General features: G+C 38.0%; 2 protein-coding genes across 2 annotated transcripts in view; one reads left to right on the forward strand and one right to left on the reverse strand.

The window, feature by feature from the left end:
- Positions 1–14,969, reverse strand: part of BORCS5 (BLOC-1 related complex subunit 5) — a 714,757-nt gene that overhangs the window by 221,434 nt on the left and 478,354 nt on the right. The window lies entirely within an intron of this gene.
- The window catches only part of LRP6 (LDL receptor related protein 6), a 138,395-nt gene that overhangs the window by 64,468 nt on the left and 58,958 nt on the right, over positions 1–14,969 (forward strand). Inside the window, exons 5-7 of the mRNA XM_049782908.1 lie at positions 3,139–3,270; positions 6,180–6,576; positions 7,730–7,901. Coding sequence (XP_049638865.1) covers positions 3,139–3,270; positions 6,180–6,576; positions 7,730–7,901 — 701 coding nt within the window. The remainder of the gene's footprint in view (positions 1–3,138; positions 3,271–6,179; positions 6,577–7,729; positions 7,902–14,969) is intronic.

Below are 14,969 nucleotides of genomic sequence, written 5' to 3' on the forward strand. Positions count from 1 at the left end.
GAATTTCTTATTCATAAAATTTCTAATGTCTGTATTAAGAAAACTAATACTTTTCTTGAATGAAAACCATTGTTAATCTAGCTGCAGAATTGAAATATTTCAATTGACTGAATAAAATACCTTCCTAAACTTTACTATGCATTACTTTAGTTTTACTAAACTTTCTTTACTTCATCCTGCCCCCCACCCACAGTTTTGCTTTTATTTTTGGTCAACCTTTACAGTGTCTTGGGCTGTGTTTGCTGACCACAGCTTCTTATAAGAGAGTACTAGAATTAGATTTAACATGAGTCAAGAATGTTAAGTGTTTGGCACTTATGTGTAAATAAAATTTTGGCATGTGTTTGAGAGTATTTTAGATTGCAGTCTATAGCCAAAAAATAAAAAGATGTTAGGTTATGCATTGCTGTGTATCCTTCCATTTGGAGTAGTAAGGTAGTCAAATATTGATAATAATATATTGGAATCTGGTGATCATATGTCTATAAAAATAATTATGTGGCTGGTCCAATGGCAGTGGTTTATCAGAACTTATTAACGTTAGTATCACAAAAATTGGTATATAACCCCCCCACTGCTCAATTTGACTGGCTCTGAAAAAAAATTATGTATGAGTTACTATTGTGAGAGAAAATATTTACTTTATTCTTTTTTTTTTGTTTGTTTGTTTTTTTGTTTTGTTTTTGGGCCACACCCAGAGGTGCTCAGGGGTTACTCCTGGCTGTCTGCTCAGAAATAGCTCCTGGCAGGCACAGGGGACCATATGGGACACCGGGATTCGAACCAACCACCTTTGGTCCTGGGTCGGCTGCTTGCAAGGCAAACACCGCTGTGCTATCTCTCCAGGCCCTACTTTATTCTTACATAAAATATTTATTCTCACGTTAAGGAATTTTGGGTTTTTGTTTCTTTTCTTTTAAAAAATTTAAATTTACTATTGAATATTCATCTTTCACTATATCTGCAGTTAGATGTGTTATTCTCTTATTGGAGAGATTGGGGGATGCCAAAGCTGGCTGTGTTCAGGGCTTACTCCTTACTGTATTTAGGGATACTTTTGGCTGTACTTTGGGATTTATGTATGATACATAAAGCAAAGGCTTGGTGCTGGAGAGATAGCTCAGTGTTTGCCTAGCAAGCGGCCGACCCAGGACCAAAGGTGGTTCGAATCCCATAAAAATATCCCCTGTGCCTGCCAGGAGCGATTTTTGAACACAGAGCCAGGAGAAACCCCTGAGTGCTGCCGGGTGTGACCGAAAACGAAAAATCAAAAAGAGAGAGGTAGAGAGAGAGAGGGTGGGAGGGAGGGCTTAAAACTGAGCCAGTTATGTGCAAGACAATAATGCCCTACTTGCTGTATTGCTGCTCTGCCCCTCTGTTTAATTTTTTTCTTTTATATCTTTTTATATCTTCAATTTCTCTCTTTTAATCCATTTTGTCTTATCGTTTCCATATTCATTTCAAGGTAATTTTTCAACATTCTTACTGCTTTCCTTGACTTTCAGTAACCTCAGCTATTCTTTCTTTGTACTCATTCAGCTTTAGTCCTGTTCATCAACAGACAACTCCATTTACACTGTGTATTTTATTATCTTGCCCAGTGTACAGACTTTGGTGTACAAAACTTGATTCTTAAGTGTTTATATAATTGTTTTGTATTTTAGCTATACCTGGCATGCTCAGGGCTCACTCCTGGCCCTGTGCTCAGAGACAGGGTAGACTCATGGAAGTGCTTGGGAGACCATATGTGTGCTAAAGATTGAACAGGATTAGCAGTGTGGAAAAAGCAAGCACCTTCCACCCATATTATCTCTCTGGTCAATCATAGACTTACTATGCTAAAATTTACGGGCCCCGAGAGATAGCACAGCGGTGTTTGCCTTGCAAGCAGCCGACTCAGGACCAAAGGTGGTTGGTTCGAATCCCGGTGTCCCATATGGTCCCCCATGCCTGCCAGGAGCTATTTCTGAGCAGACAGCCAGGAGTAACCCCTGAGCACCGCCGGGTGTGGCTCAAAAACCAAAAAAAAAAAAAAGAAAAAATTACTATTTTTTTCTTTCAAAACCTCTGTTATATTCTCATCCTCCTTGAAGTTTTTTCTTAATTTGTTTTCTGTTTATCTGTATTTTTTTTGTTTGTTTGTTTTTGGGCCACACCCGGTGACCCTCAGAGGTTACTCCTGGCTCTGCGCTCAGAAGTCACTCCTGGCTTGGGGGGGGGGACCATATGGGACGATGGGGGATCAAACCGCAGTCTGTCCTAGGCTAGCGCTGGCAAGGCAGACACCTTACCTCTAGCGCCATTGCGCTGGCTTTATTATTTGTATTATTTATTTATTTATTTATTTTAGTTTGTTTTGTATGGCATACCAACCAGAGTCTTCATTCCTTTCCCTTCCTCCCTCTCTTCTTCTTTTTCTTCCTTCCTTCCTTCCTTCCTTCCTTCCTTCCTTCCTTCCTTCCTTCCTTCCTTCCTTCCTTCCTTCCTTCCTTCCTTCCTTCCTTCCTTCCTTCCTTCCTTCCTTCCTTCCTTCCTATTTTTGGTTTTTGGGCCACACTTGACGGTGCTCAGGGGTTACTCCTGGCTGGCCTCAGAAATCGCTCCTGGCCAGCTCGGAGGACAATATAGGATGCTGAGAATCAAACCTGGGTCCGTCCTCGATCAGCTGCATGCAAGGCAAACACCCTGCCGTTTGCTATCATTCCAGCCCCCTTCCTTTCTTAATTTTTGGACTACATCTGGGAATGCTCCAGGGTTACCTGCAGCTCTGCACTCAGGAACTACCCCTGGCGCAGTGCTCAGGGGATCATGTGGGGTACCAAGAATTGAACACTGGTCAGCCATGTTGAAGGCAAATGCTTTACTTGCTGTACTATCACTCTAGCCCTTTTTTTCTTCTTTAAAGGACAGAAATCTCCTACTTTATTTCTTGAGTTTTACACTTCGTTTACAAAATATTGAGTAAATCCCTACTAATTCCCTTCTTTGCAGATGATTTGGTAGTTAAACACCTGAATGACAGTTGGTAATAATTTAGTTTATCACAGATACTCATGTTATGATTATTAACCTTTGTGTATTGAGTAAGGAGGTAATTCATAGCCGTTGGTATTAATCAGTGTGATTTATATTTGCCAGCTACAAATCCATGTGGAACTGATAATGGTGGTTGTTCCCACTTGTGTTTGATGTCTCCAGTCAAGCCTTTCTATCAATGTGCTTGTCCAACGGGGGTCAAACTTCTGGAGAACGGAAAAACTTGCAAAGACGGTAAGAAGATGCTATCCAAGTAGGAAACTATTTAAATAGCAATTAGGATTCCTTACTCTGTATTTCACTTCTCTATAAGTTCAATAGTTTTGGAAGTACTTTGAGAATTAGTTAATTTCACAGTCCTCATTCAAGGATACATATATACATATACATTTATGTGCTATCGCTGAAATATTTCTTAAATTATTTCAGTACTGAAATTTTTATTTTATCTTATTTTTGGGGCCACACCTAGAGGCACTTAGGGGGTTACACCAGGCTCTACGCTCAGAAATTGCTCTTGGCATGCTTGTGGGACCATATAGGATGCCAGGAATCGAACCAGGTTTGTCCTGGGTCGGCTGTTTGCAAGGCCAACACTCTGCTGCTGTGCTATCGCTTCAGCCCCCAGAACTTTAAAATTTTAGCATACTGTTTTTATAAAATCAATTAGATGATATTTTATTTATCTGTATCACTTCTTGTTAGGAATGTATTTTTATATAGTAATGAACTCTTTCTATATTCAACAATTACATTGCTTCTTGTCCTTGTTAATTTTCTGTAGGGAGCATGCATATTTGAGGAGTTTTCTGATTTCAAGGGGGTTCTAATTTGGGAATATATTAGTTGTTTCACCTCCTTGTCTTCTTCCTCCTTACTCTATGCTCAAATAGCATTCTTTGCTGGGCTTGTCTGGGGCTGCATTCCACGCTGCAGATCGAACCCAGATTACCTGAATGCAAGACAAGTGTTATATCTCTATTTTATATCTCTATGAATCCTCTTTTTCCTTCTTAGAATGTTACTCTCTATTCTTGGCATTATGGATCTCTATCTTATTTAAATATCAGCAAGACCTGGTAAAAAAATTATATTTAGCTGTGGCTTCTTTCTCTAACCCTGAAAAGGAGAAGACTTTATTTTAAAGATTATTAGAGTTCTGACAAGGGGGTCAGGGAATCAGAAAGATGGTATTGAGTCTGTATATAGAATATTTGTCATGACTCAGCATTGATAAATTATCCTTGGAGTCAGAGGTGAAGCTGGCTGACTCTTTTCAGATGGTTTCCATGGCAATAAAAGAAAAAAGGCAATAATTTGGATTCAATTTAAAAATAAAAGGTTTTTGTAAAGTTGTTTTTTTGTTTAAAATGTAGCCTGACTTTAAACCAGAGGATTGATTTTAGCAATAGTGATCTGTCTGCTCTCTTACAACAGTGGAAATGAACATGTTTAGTATTTTGAATTTTTGACTTTTTGTTTTGTTTTGTTTTTTTTTGGACCACATCCGATGGCTTTCAGGGGTTACTTTTGGCTCTGTGCTCAGAAATCACTCCTGGCAGGCTTTGGGACCTATATGGGATACCAGGAATTGAACCCAGGTCGTCCTGGGTCGCAGTGTGAAAGGCAAATGCCCTACCACTGTGCTAACACTCTGGTCCCGAATTTTTGACTTTTGTAGATTTAAGGGCTCTGTTTTAATCATCTTGTTTAGCTTAATAGCTTCACTTGTTTGTTTGCATAATTTTGGGCTGACTCCTTAAGTAGTACATATAAGAAGAGGTAAGTTGTTTCACGTTATTCCTATATAATGCTTGCTTAGGGATACATTACCCCCAAGATGTAAATGATTTATACTTAGTCCTAGACAAAGAAGTCCTAGAGCCAAGAAGCAAGAAAATCATGGTGAGAAGTTTTATATACCGCCCCCTTTTTTAAATTTCAGATTAGTGCTTGAGATTTATATGCCAGTATTTTCTTTTGGACTTCTTCTTTCAAAAACATTTTTTTAAATCTTTTTCAGCCATCAGTTTGGTTGCTTTCATAATAGCTGTGCAGTTGGGTGTTTTTGAGGTGGGCTGGGAGGGCTGGTAAGATAAAAATACTAAGAATCAAGTCAAAGACTGGGCTTAACATTAACTTCATTCGTGGGTGTTTTAATTGATCACAAATATGAGTTTTTAAATGTTCATGATGCGGGGGTGTTGAACCCGGGTCCATCCTGGGTCATCTGTGTGCAAGGCAAATAAATACCCTATCATTTTGCTATTACTCCAGCCTCTACTTTTTTCTTTAATATTCAGCTATTCAGCTTCTTGATCACCATGTTGTTATTCATCATTATACCTTTAATTGAAAGATTAGTCATGAGTTAATCCAGAGTAAATCAAGACTTGATTTTTAGGGCCCAACCAATCTGGTTTGACCTCATAGCTCACTTGTTCTATTACAGAACATTACTTTCCATTTCTTTCATAAATAGACTCTTAGTATCTTTTGGTTTGATTTTGTGGGAGTGAGGGTTTGGGTCACACCTGGTGGCGCTTGGTGTTATTACTGGCTCTGCACCCAGAAATCGCTCTTGGCAGGCTTGGGGGACCATATGGGATACCGAGAATTGAATCAGGGTCTGTCCAGGGTTGGATGCATGCAAGGCAGATGCCCTACCAATGTGCTATGCTCCGACCTCTGATTCGAGTTTTGATTTGGGAGCTACACTGTTTAGTTCTTGGGGATAGCTTCTTGGCATTGTTTAGGGGACCACTCAAACCTGGAACTCCTGTGAGCAAAGTATGAAAAGATACCCCTTTGAGTATCTCTCATCACCCTGTGACTTTTGGTGGGGGTTGAGGTCATACCCGGTGGTGCTCAGTGTAACTCCTGGCTCTGCGCTCTGAAATTGCTCCTGGCAGGCATGAGGGACCATAAGGGATGCCGGGTTTCAAACCACCATCCATCCTGGATCCGCTGCTTGCAAGGCAAATGCCCTACTGCTGTGCTATCTCTCAAGCCCCCACCCTGTGACTTTTTTTTTTTTAACTCATTTTCAGTTTCTGAAGTGCTGCATTCTTTATTTAGAGTGGTTAAATTTTGCTTGTGTGTTTCATTTTTTTCCCCTTATTATTTCACATTTCTTCTTGTAGGTGCCACTGAATTGCTGCTGTTAGCCCGAAGGACAGACTTGAGACGCATTTCCTTGGATACACCTGATTTCACAGATATTGTTCTACAGTTAGAAGATATTCGTCATGCCATTGCCATAGATTATGATCCTGTAGAAGGGTATATCTACTGGACTGATGATGAAGTGAGGGCCATACGCCGTTCATTCATAGATGGATCTGGAAGTCAATTTGTGGTCACTGCTCAGATTGCTCATCCTGATGGTATTGCTGTTGACTGGGTTGCCCGAAATCTTTATTGGACAGACACTGGCACTGATCGAATAGAAGTAACAAGACTCAATGGGACTATGAGGAAGATCTTGATTTCAGAAGACTTAGAGGAACCCCGGGCTATTGTGTTAGATCCTATGATTGGGTAAGCCACTGTGCTGATAGAAAAGTTCTCTTGGTTTTTCTATGTATAGATCTCTAGAAATAGACAAAAACAATATGAAGTATATTTTTTTTTTTTGTCAGTAGTTCTTTAATAACTGTTCAGTTTTAGAATATAGTGATTGGGTAAATTTTAGTTTTTCCATGAACGTTACGCATATTTTTTCTTTCTAAAATAAGTCTGTGCTTGCTGACTTTGGGTGTTGGCTGCAGATTTTGCTAAGCTTGCATCATGAGATTGAAAAATGTGGAAAGAGATAGTTTTCAAGACTCTTTCCCATAGAATATTTTCACCCATTTTCATTATTTTTGGAATGAGGTATAGCAAATTCTAAATCTTACCATATATTTATCCAGATACAAGATTTTCAAAAATTTTACAGGCTTTGTAGCTGTACTTCTAGGCTTATTTTTATTTTAAAACCAAACCTCCTGACCACAGTGCTGTGGAATAAAGCTAAGTTTCAGCAATATTATTTGTTACTCTGAGAATTAGCATTATTAGAAGTTAATTTGGAAGTTCAGTTTGTTAGCTGAATAAGTTACTGGGATAACTTTTTGTGTCAGAGATAGCAGTCATCTAGAAAAAGAGAAGACTTCATACAAAGGATCACAGAATATTATGAAAAAAGTATGGTTAAAAATGGTTCGCACGGGCCGGGCGGTGGCGCTGGAGGTAAGGTGCCTGCCTTGTCTGCGCTAGCCTAGGACGGACTGCGGTTCGATCCCCCGGTGTCCCATATGGTCCCCCAAGAAGCCAGGAGCAACTTCTGAGCGCATAGCCAGGAGTAACTCCTGAGCGGCACAGGGTGTGGCCCAAAAACCAAAAAAAAAAAAAAAAAAATGGTTTGCACTATTGGAAGTCATATTTAGATTCAGTTCCAAAATATGCTGACCTGAAATTTTTCCTGCAAGCTTCTTTTATAGTGAATTCTATAAATATATATTCTATATATAAAAGAATTCTCTCTATATAATGTCTTAAATAAGTTGGTAGTATTCATAAGTCACTTCTAAAAATATTTTGTGGTACTAAGTTATTGATACTATTTTAATAGGAAAGGTAGATCATATTTAGAATATGTGGAAATTACAATTTATTATGTGTTTAGCTTATTTTCTGTATACCTCTATAGATACATGTATTGGACTGACTGGGGAGAAATCCCGAAAATTGAGCGAGCAGCTTTGGATGGTTCTGATCGAGTAGTGTTGGTTAACACTTCTCTTGGTTGGCCAAATGGCTTGGCCTTGGATTATGATGAAGGCAAAATATACTGGGGAGATGCCAAAACAGACAAAATTGAGGTATTTTCTTGTATTTTTATTTTAAAACTAGTTAATGATAGTGTTAACTTTGGTGATAATTTAATGGCATATTATCTTAAAATTGTCTAGGGTACAGGTGTATCTTTCGTAAAAATTTTAATCAACTTTCAGGAGTCTATGGACTATATATAAATCCACTGCCTATGTTTCCTACAGATACTTTTTGAACAAATCAGATACTATATAAAATCTATAATCGTATAGGTTGTAGTCATAAGAATATAAAGCGTGCATGCATACGTGTGTTATTAGTGTTGAGGGAGCAAAGTGCTTATGTTAATATACGTGCAAATAAACTATTAAAATGTTTTAATTTATTTTTCTGTAATTGAGGTAATGTTAACTTAAAACATTTTGTAAGCTTCAAGTATCCTTTATACTAGAAAATGTTAATTTGTCAACTATGTGGGAGAAAAGATCAGTCAACCAAATCCTGAGATCAAATTTTTTTAAGTGAGAGAATTTAACTGGTGATTAGAAGAGTTATGGTAGCAGCAGCAAGTGGTAAACATTTTTATCAGTGTTTCATAACTTAGTAGACGTCTTTGATACTGATTATGCTAATTTCACAACTGTGAATTAAATTCTGCTAGCAAATTTAAGGATCACATACTTAAGTTTCCACCTCAAATTTATGGAGGGGTAGGCAAGTATATACAGCTTTTCATAAAAGGAATAGCTTTGAATGATTCTTAAAAACCTCAGCATATATTTTTTAAATCAATAAATAATAAAGGTTATAGAATTGTTATTTTTGGAAAGTAATTCATAGATTTCTTAGGGACTTTTTAGAAAGGATAATGTATTAAAGGGCCTTCCTTTCAGAATGGAAACTTGGAATAAGACAAACCCATTAGTATTCCAGACTCAGAAAATCACATTTTTTTCCCTTGCAGCTGGTTTCCATTAATAGAAAATTTTGCATAGATTTTACTGCAAGTAATAACTGCAAGTTATTGTTTTAGTGTGCCCCTCCTTTTCATTAAATTGAAGATTCTTCAATATTTAGAATGTAGTGCTAATGAGACAAAGAGTGTTGGTTTACTTTTTTTAAAATAGACTATGGGTCAGCGTGGGAATAAATTACGTACCTATTTCCAGTCAGTTCTTAATGTGTCTTTTTCTTCAGCTGTGTATGTGAAAATTGTCTAAAATTTGAGCACTGCTGATCATCAGTCCTATTAAAACAGCAGAACAAAACACTGCTTTTAACTGGGAATTTTTTAGCACTTTACAAGAATTATTCAGAATACAAATGATTTAGGAAGGCTTCAGTTAGAAATAACATCTAAGGGAGGTTCTAAATGACAGTGTTTAAGAATGAAAAGAATTACATTCTGTAAGAACACAGGATGATTGCTTTTGTAGGATTTGTCAGTTTGCAGCGAGTACAGCAGATCTCAAGACTAGTATTCATTCTGACCTTATCTGTCATTTAGAGGCATACACGGACACATTTTCTTCTTTGCTTCCCCCCCCCCTTTTTTGTTTTTTTTTTTGTTTGTTTGTTTTTAGTCTTTGGGTCACACCCGGCAGCACTCAGGGGTTACTCCTGGCTCTATGCTCAGAAATTGCTCCTGGCAGGCTCAGGGGACCATATGGGATGCCGGGATTCGAACCACCATTCTCCTGAATGCAAGGCAAACACCTTACCTCCATGCTATCTCTCCAGCCTCATTTGCTTCTCTTTTTTTATGTAGTGGTCCATACATCCTTAGACCTACTTCTACTAAATTATGCACAAGAACTCTGATTAATTCCCCGGGAGATTCTGATTAAGTATTCCTAATTGAACATTAGTGCCATCGTTTTGTTCTCATAGAGTAGACGCATCTGGAAAATAAGGGGAGCAGACATTATTATTTATTATCTTAGGTAACTAAGTTCAGAAAAGAACACAGATTTTCATCTGAGTCAATATCGCATAGTTAAAGGAGGAAAATTGTTCATTTCTTTTCCAGAGGAGAGGTGATTTATGGCAATTGTCATCACCAGCAGTGGCCTTTTTGTTTATTTGATGATATATAGTAAAATTTTAGTAACGTTTAAAACTTTGGGGAAGCTAATAGTTTTAAGGGTGCTTATTTTTCTAAGACTTTTTTGTTACCCCTTGTTATTGAGAAGTTGTTCCTGGGAACTGATTCTACTCTAGTCATATACTTCCTTCTGTTTCCATCCTCCAAAAGAAGCTTTCCAGTATTTTTATGCCCTAAAATGACAAGTACTGCTTTTCTTGGGACTGCAAGAAAATATCAAATTATCCTTATGGTAACCATATCCTCTTTTGGAAGACTTAGGCATCTTCTAAAAGGAAGTCTTTAAAGTAGAAAACCTTGAAATTTGGATTACTCTATATGGATTTATTGTGCACGTAAGAAGAAAGATAGTTATTTGTTAAATTTCTGTGTAGTGATATAAGGTATAATAATAAGGTCTTGTGTTTTGGGTGTTTCTCAGGGGAGAACTTTGAATATTTATTGCACAGGGTTTACGTAAGTAAAACTCAAAAAAGGTTTTGGAGAGCTTTGGATTTCATGCTTATGTTCTTTTTTTTTTTTTTTTTGGGGGGGGGGGTTTGGTTTTTGGGCCACACCTGGTGATGCTCAGGGGTTACTCTTGGCTATGCGTTCAGAAGTCGCTCCTGGCTTGGGTGGACCATATGGGACGCTGGGGGATCGAACTGCGGTCCTTCCTAGGCTAGCGCTTGCAAGGCTACACCTTACCTCTAGCGCCACTGCGCCGGCCCCATATATTCTTATTTTTGTAGTTTCAGAAATAATAGATTAATTAGAGGCTTTTGATCAGTTTTTGCAAAGGAGGAAATGAGTTACAGTGAATTGCTGATAACACTATATTTTTGAAAAAGACTGGCCAGTATAGGTGGTTTACCTGGCATAGGGTCAATCCATGTTCAATCCCTCAGCACAGCTGAGTGTGGTCTGAGTCCCCCCAAAATAAAAACTAAAGTCAATACTAGTTGTATTTAGTTTAAGAATGTATCTATGACGATATATCTCTCCTACTTATCAGCTGATAGTGGACCTGTTATTTGTAGATTTGCTCAAAAGATACATGTGCATAAACTGAAATCCTTGCATCACCTTTTGCAAACAAGCTTCTAGTACTTGTCTTCGTTGGGCTCCCTCGCCCAGTTGCTGGTTCTGGGCTGTTGTTTAGCGTCCCATTAATAAATACTAAAACTTTAGCAGAGAGGATTATTTTTATTTTTTTTCTCATATGGGGAACATTTGAACAAGACTTTGTTTCTGTTTTATATGACCTTTTAGTAGAGAGAGCACATTTTGTGTTGACGGCATCATTATATTTCTTTGTAAATTTTCATTACCAAAAAAACCTCTTTTGTGCTGAGGGCTGAAATGTTACAGCAAAGATGTATCCTATAATTTATTTTTTAAGTTTTCAGAGCACTTCCTGTTGGGAAAAATTTTGTATATTTTTTCCATTTTATTTTATTTTTGTTACCAAGAATTAAACTCATTGGGTCCCACATGCAAAACAAGTACTCTATTACTGAGCTACATCCCTACCCCTGAATGGACTATTAAATTTGTATTTTTTTGAGACTACTTGTTTTATATCAGTTCAATGGATGGACAGAAATGAATATGATTTTAATTACCAGTTTAGTGAAAATATATTGTCCTGCTAAAATTTCTTCCAATTCTTTCACTTGTAGGTTTTATTTCTCTGCTTTTGAGATTGTGCTGACAAAGACAGCAGCACCTGATAGTTAAGGGCAAAAAGAGGTAGTTTCCTAAATCCTTCACACACTTGTAAATCTGCTTTCGATCTCTCTCACTGTAAGTTTTATTAGAGAATGTCATTTCCATAGGTAGTTTGACCCAAATCTAATTATACTAGCCACAACTTTTGGGGACAATAGAAAGAGATTATTAGAACCTTGAATACCAAGAAATTTTGAATAGCAAGTATTGTGGTAAGATGTATGCTGAAAACTTGGCATTTAGTAAATGATCTGTTTCATATTCTTAGCCTAAAATTGTAAGGTTACAGTATTGTATAAAAGCTGCCTCTTCATCGGGCCCGAGCGGTGACGCAAGTGATAAGGCGTTGGCTTTGCACATGCTAACCTAGGACGGACCACAGTTAGACCCCCCCACCCCTGCGTCCCATATGGTCCTCCAAGCCAGGAGACATTTCTGAGTGCATTGCCAGGAGTAACACCTGAGTGTCACCAGGTGTGGCCCAAAAAGAAAAAAAGAAAAAAAAGCTGCCTCTTCTTTATCAATACTCTAGTAAAGAAATTCGCTTCCTCAGTAGTTAGATCTATTTATTGTTTGTTTTGAGGTCACACATGGCAGTGCTCAGGGGTTAAAGTAATATCTTTATTTATCATCACTGTGTATTTTAAAGACACAGGAGGACCTCTAGGATTTTTTTCTTGTTGTTTGTAAGATTACATCCTTAAAAATTCTAATGGGGGGGCTGGAGAGATAGCATGAAGGTAAGGCATTTGCCTTGCATGAAGAAGGTCGGTGGTTCGAATCCCAGCATCTCATATGGTCCCCCTGAGCCTGCCAGGAGCGATTTCTGAGCATAGAGCCAGAAGTAACCCCTGAACACTGCTGGGTGTGACTCAGAAACCAAAAAAATAAATAAATAAAAAATAAAAAAAGTCTAATAGGGATGGGCAGATGGCTCAAAGGTCAGGGCTTATGCTTTTGCATACAAGATAACCTGGGTTCCGTTCTTGATACTTCACGATTCCTTGAGCACTGCTGGGTGCAAGTTTTAAAACAACAATAAATAAAAATTAGCGCATACTCCCTCAACTCCCAGATTTACTGTCAAAGGCAGGGGTGGCGAACAAGTTCAACGCAAAAAGCCAAAATTTTAAACTGAGAGTCAGAGAGCCACACCACGCAGTGACCTGCCAAAACAGACAAACACTCACACAAAAGCATATAATTTTAACAATAATATATTAAAAAATAGTGCATTTTGCCATTTCGAGTGAGGGTAAAAATCCTGTTCACCACCCCTGGTCAAAGGTATGGCCTTTGCCAGTTGATAACATTTCTCATTTCTTTTTTTGGGGGGGGGGGTCTACACTCGGCAATGCTCAGGGGTTATTCCTGGCTCTACTCTCAGAAATCACCCCTGGCAGGCTCGGGGGGTCCATATGGGATGCCGAGATTTGAACCAGCAACCTTCCACATGCAAGGCAAACGCCTTGCCGCTGTGCTATCTCTCCAGCTCCTCATTTCTCATTTGTTAAAATTGATTCTACTTTCAGTTTTCAAATTTAGAGAAAATTTAAAGTCAACAAACTTAAATATCTTTGCTCATTTTTACTTTTTTTTGGTGCTAGAACTGAAACCAATGCCTTACAATGCAACCTCACTCACATTAGCACTATATGCTTGACCTTTCATTTAAATTGTATTATCCCACTATACATATGCGAAAATGTATATTCCCACATATTATAATACCAAAATAATATTAGTAAAATTCCTTATTAAATCCTTTAGCACAACAGAATTTCTAGGTTTGAGGCCCATAATCACTAAATAGTAAACATTATATAGTTCTAGTGTATCATCTTGTTTGTGTATTTTCACACCTCCTATTTGAAAGTTGTCTTGCTGATGTATAGTTCTAGCAGCATTATTTAACTTATTATAATCTACAGTAGCTGGAGTCCATCACCCAATTATATGCTGCCTTGTCTTATTATCTACTCTGCTCTGTCGGCTCTTAAAAAAACTACTTTACATATATAATGAAGAAACTCACTTGATGATAGGTGTAGTCATACTTTCTGAACTGCCCCAACAAACCCTAAAGCTTCACCAAACAAGGTGCTTGCCTCACTTAGGAGTTAGTTTAGTTTTATCTATGTAAACGAGGATAGTCCTGTGCATGTTGGTATTTTCTAAAGCACTTAATGACCAAGTTTGAACTTGCTCCTGAGTTATTTTTTCAGATATTCTGCTCTTGCTTTTTCTTTTCACGTTTTCATATAAGACCATTTTAAAGGTGCAGAGATTTTTTTTTCCTCCCCTTGCTGGTATTCCCCAGGCAGTAGGGCTGCTGGGACCACTTCAGTTGGCATAGGTTAGTGCACCAGGATTCACCCTAGAGGCCTTCGTTATGCCAGGCTAGTGCTTTGCACCACTGAATTGTCTGGATCCTGTATGTACAGAGACGTTTCATTTCACTCTTAGGATTTCAAAATTAGCTTTTTAATTTCCTTGATTATATATTCCTTAAGTACTGATTTTATTTCATATTTGATTTGAATTTGTTTTTGGTTTTTAGTACAGTTTGACTGTACCCAGGGCTTACTCCCAGATTTATCTCAGGGATCACTCCTGGTGGTGCCTAGGGGGTCATATGGATTGGAACCATGTTGGGCTTGTGGAAGGCAAGCCCCTTAACGCCTACATTGTCCTCTCTGGCCTTAAAGTGTAGATTTTAAAGTCCTACCTTGAGAAGAGAGGCCAGCCTCCTCCTTTTAAAGTTTTGGGGGTGGAATATAGAAAAAAGACTTCTGTGCCATAGCAGATTTTATTAGTAAACCTGTTTCATGGGCTTTTCAAAGGGTTATTTGAATTAAAAAAACTTTTCCCATTTCATAAAATGGTAGCTGTGGTTTCTGTTTGTCTCTGTTTCGTTTTTTGGGATATACCCTGTGGCACTTGGGTTGATTTTTGGTCATGTGCTCAAATATAACTCCTGGTAGGCTCAAATATAACTCAAATATAACTCCTGGTAGGCTTGGAGAACTATATGGAATGCTGGGGGGTTGAATTTGCATCAGACACCTGTAAGGCAAGTGCCCTACTTGCTGTGCTATCTCTCTGGCTGCAGGTATCTCAATTGTTTTGATGGAAATCTTTAATAAGGAAAGACATTCTTCTCTGTTTATTTATATGTATCAGCATAGATATTTATTTTATTCTGTTCACTCTCAGATTGTTGCAAAAATTTCCTCGTAGTTAACATGAGGAAGACTTTTGAGTTGATTCCTTTGTCCTTTCACATGCTTTCACCTTATTT

The sequence above is a fragment of the Suncus etruscus genome, chromosome 11 (genome assembly GCF_024139225.1).
Source record: "Suncus etruscus isolate mSunEtr1 chromosome 11, mSunEtr1.pri.cur, whole genome shotgun sequence".
NCBI classification, from domain to species: domain Eukaryota; kingdom Metazoa; phylum Chordata; class Mammalia; order Eulipotyphla; family Soricidae; genus Suncus; species Suncus etruscus.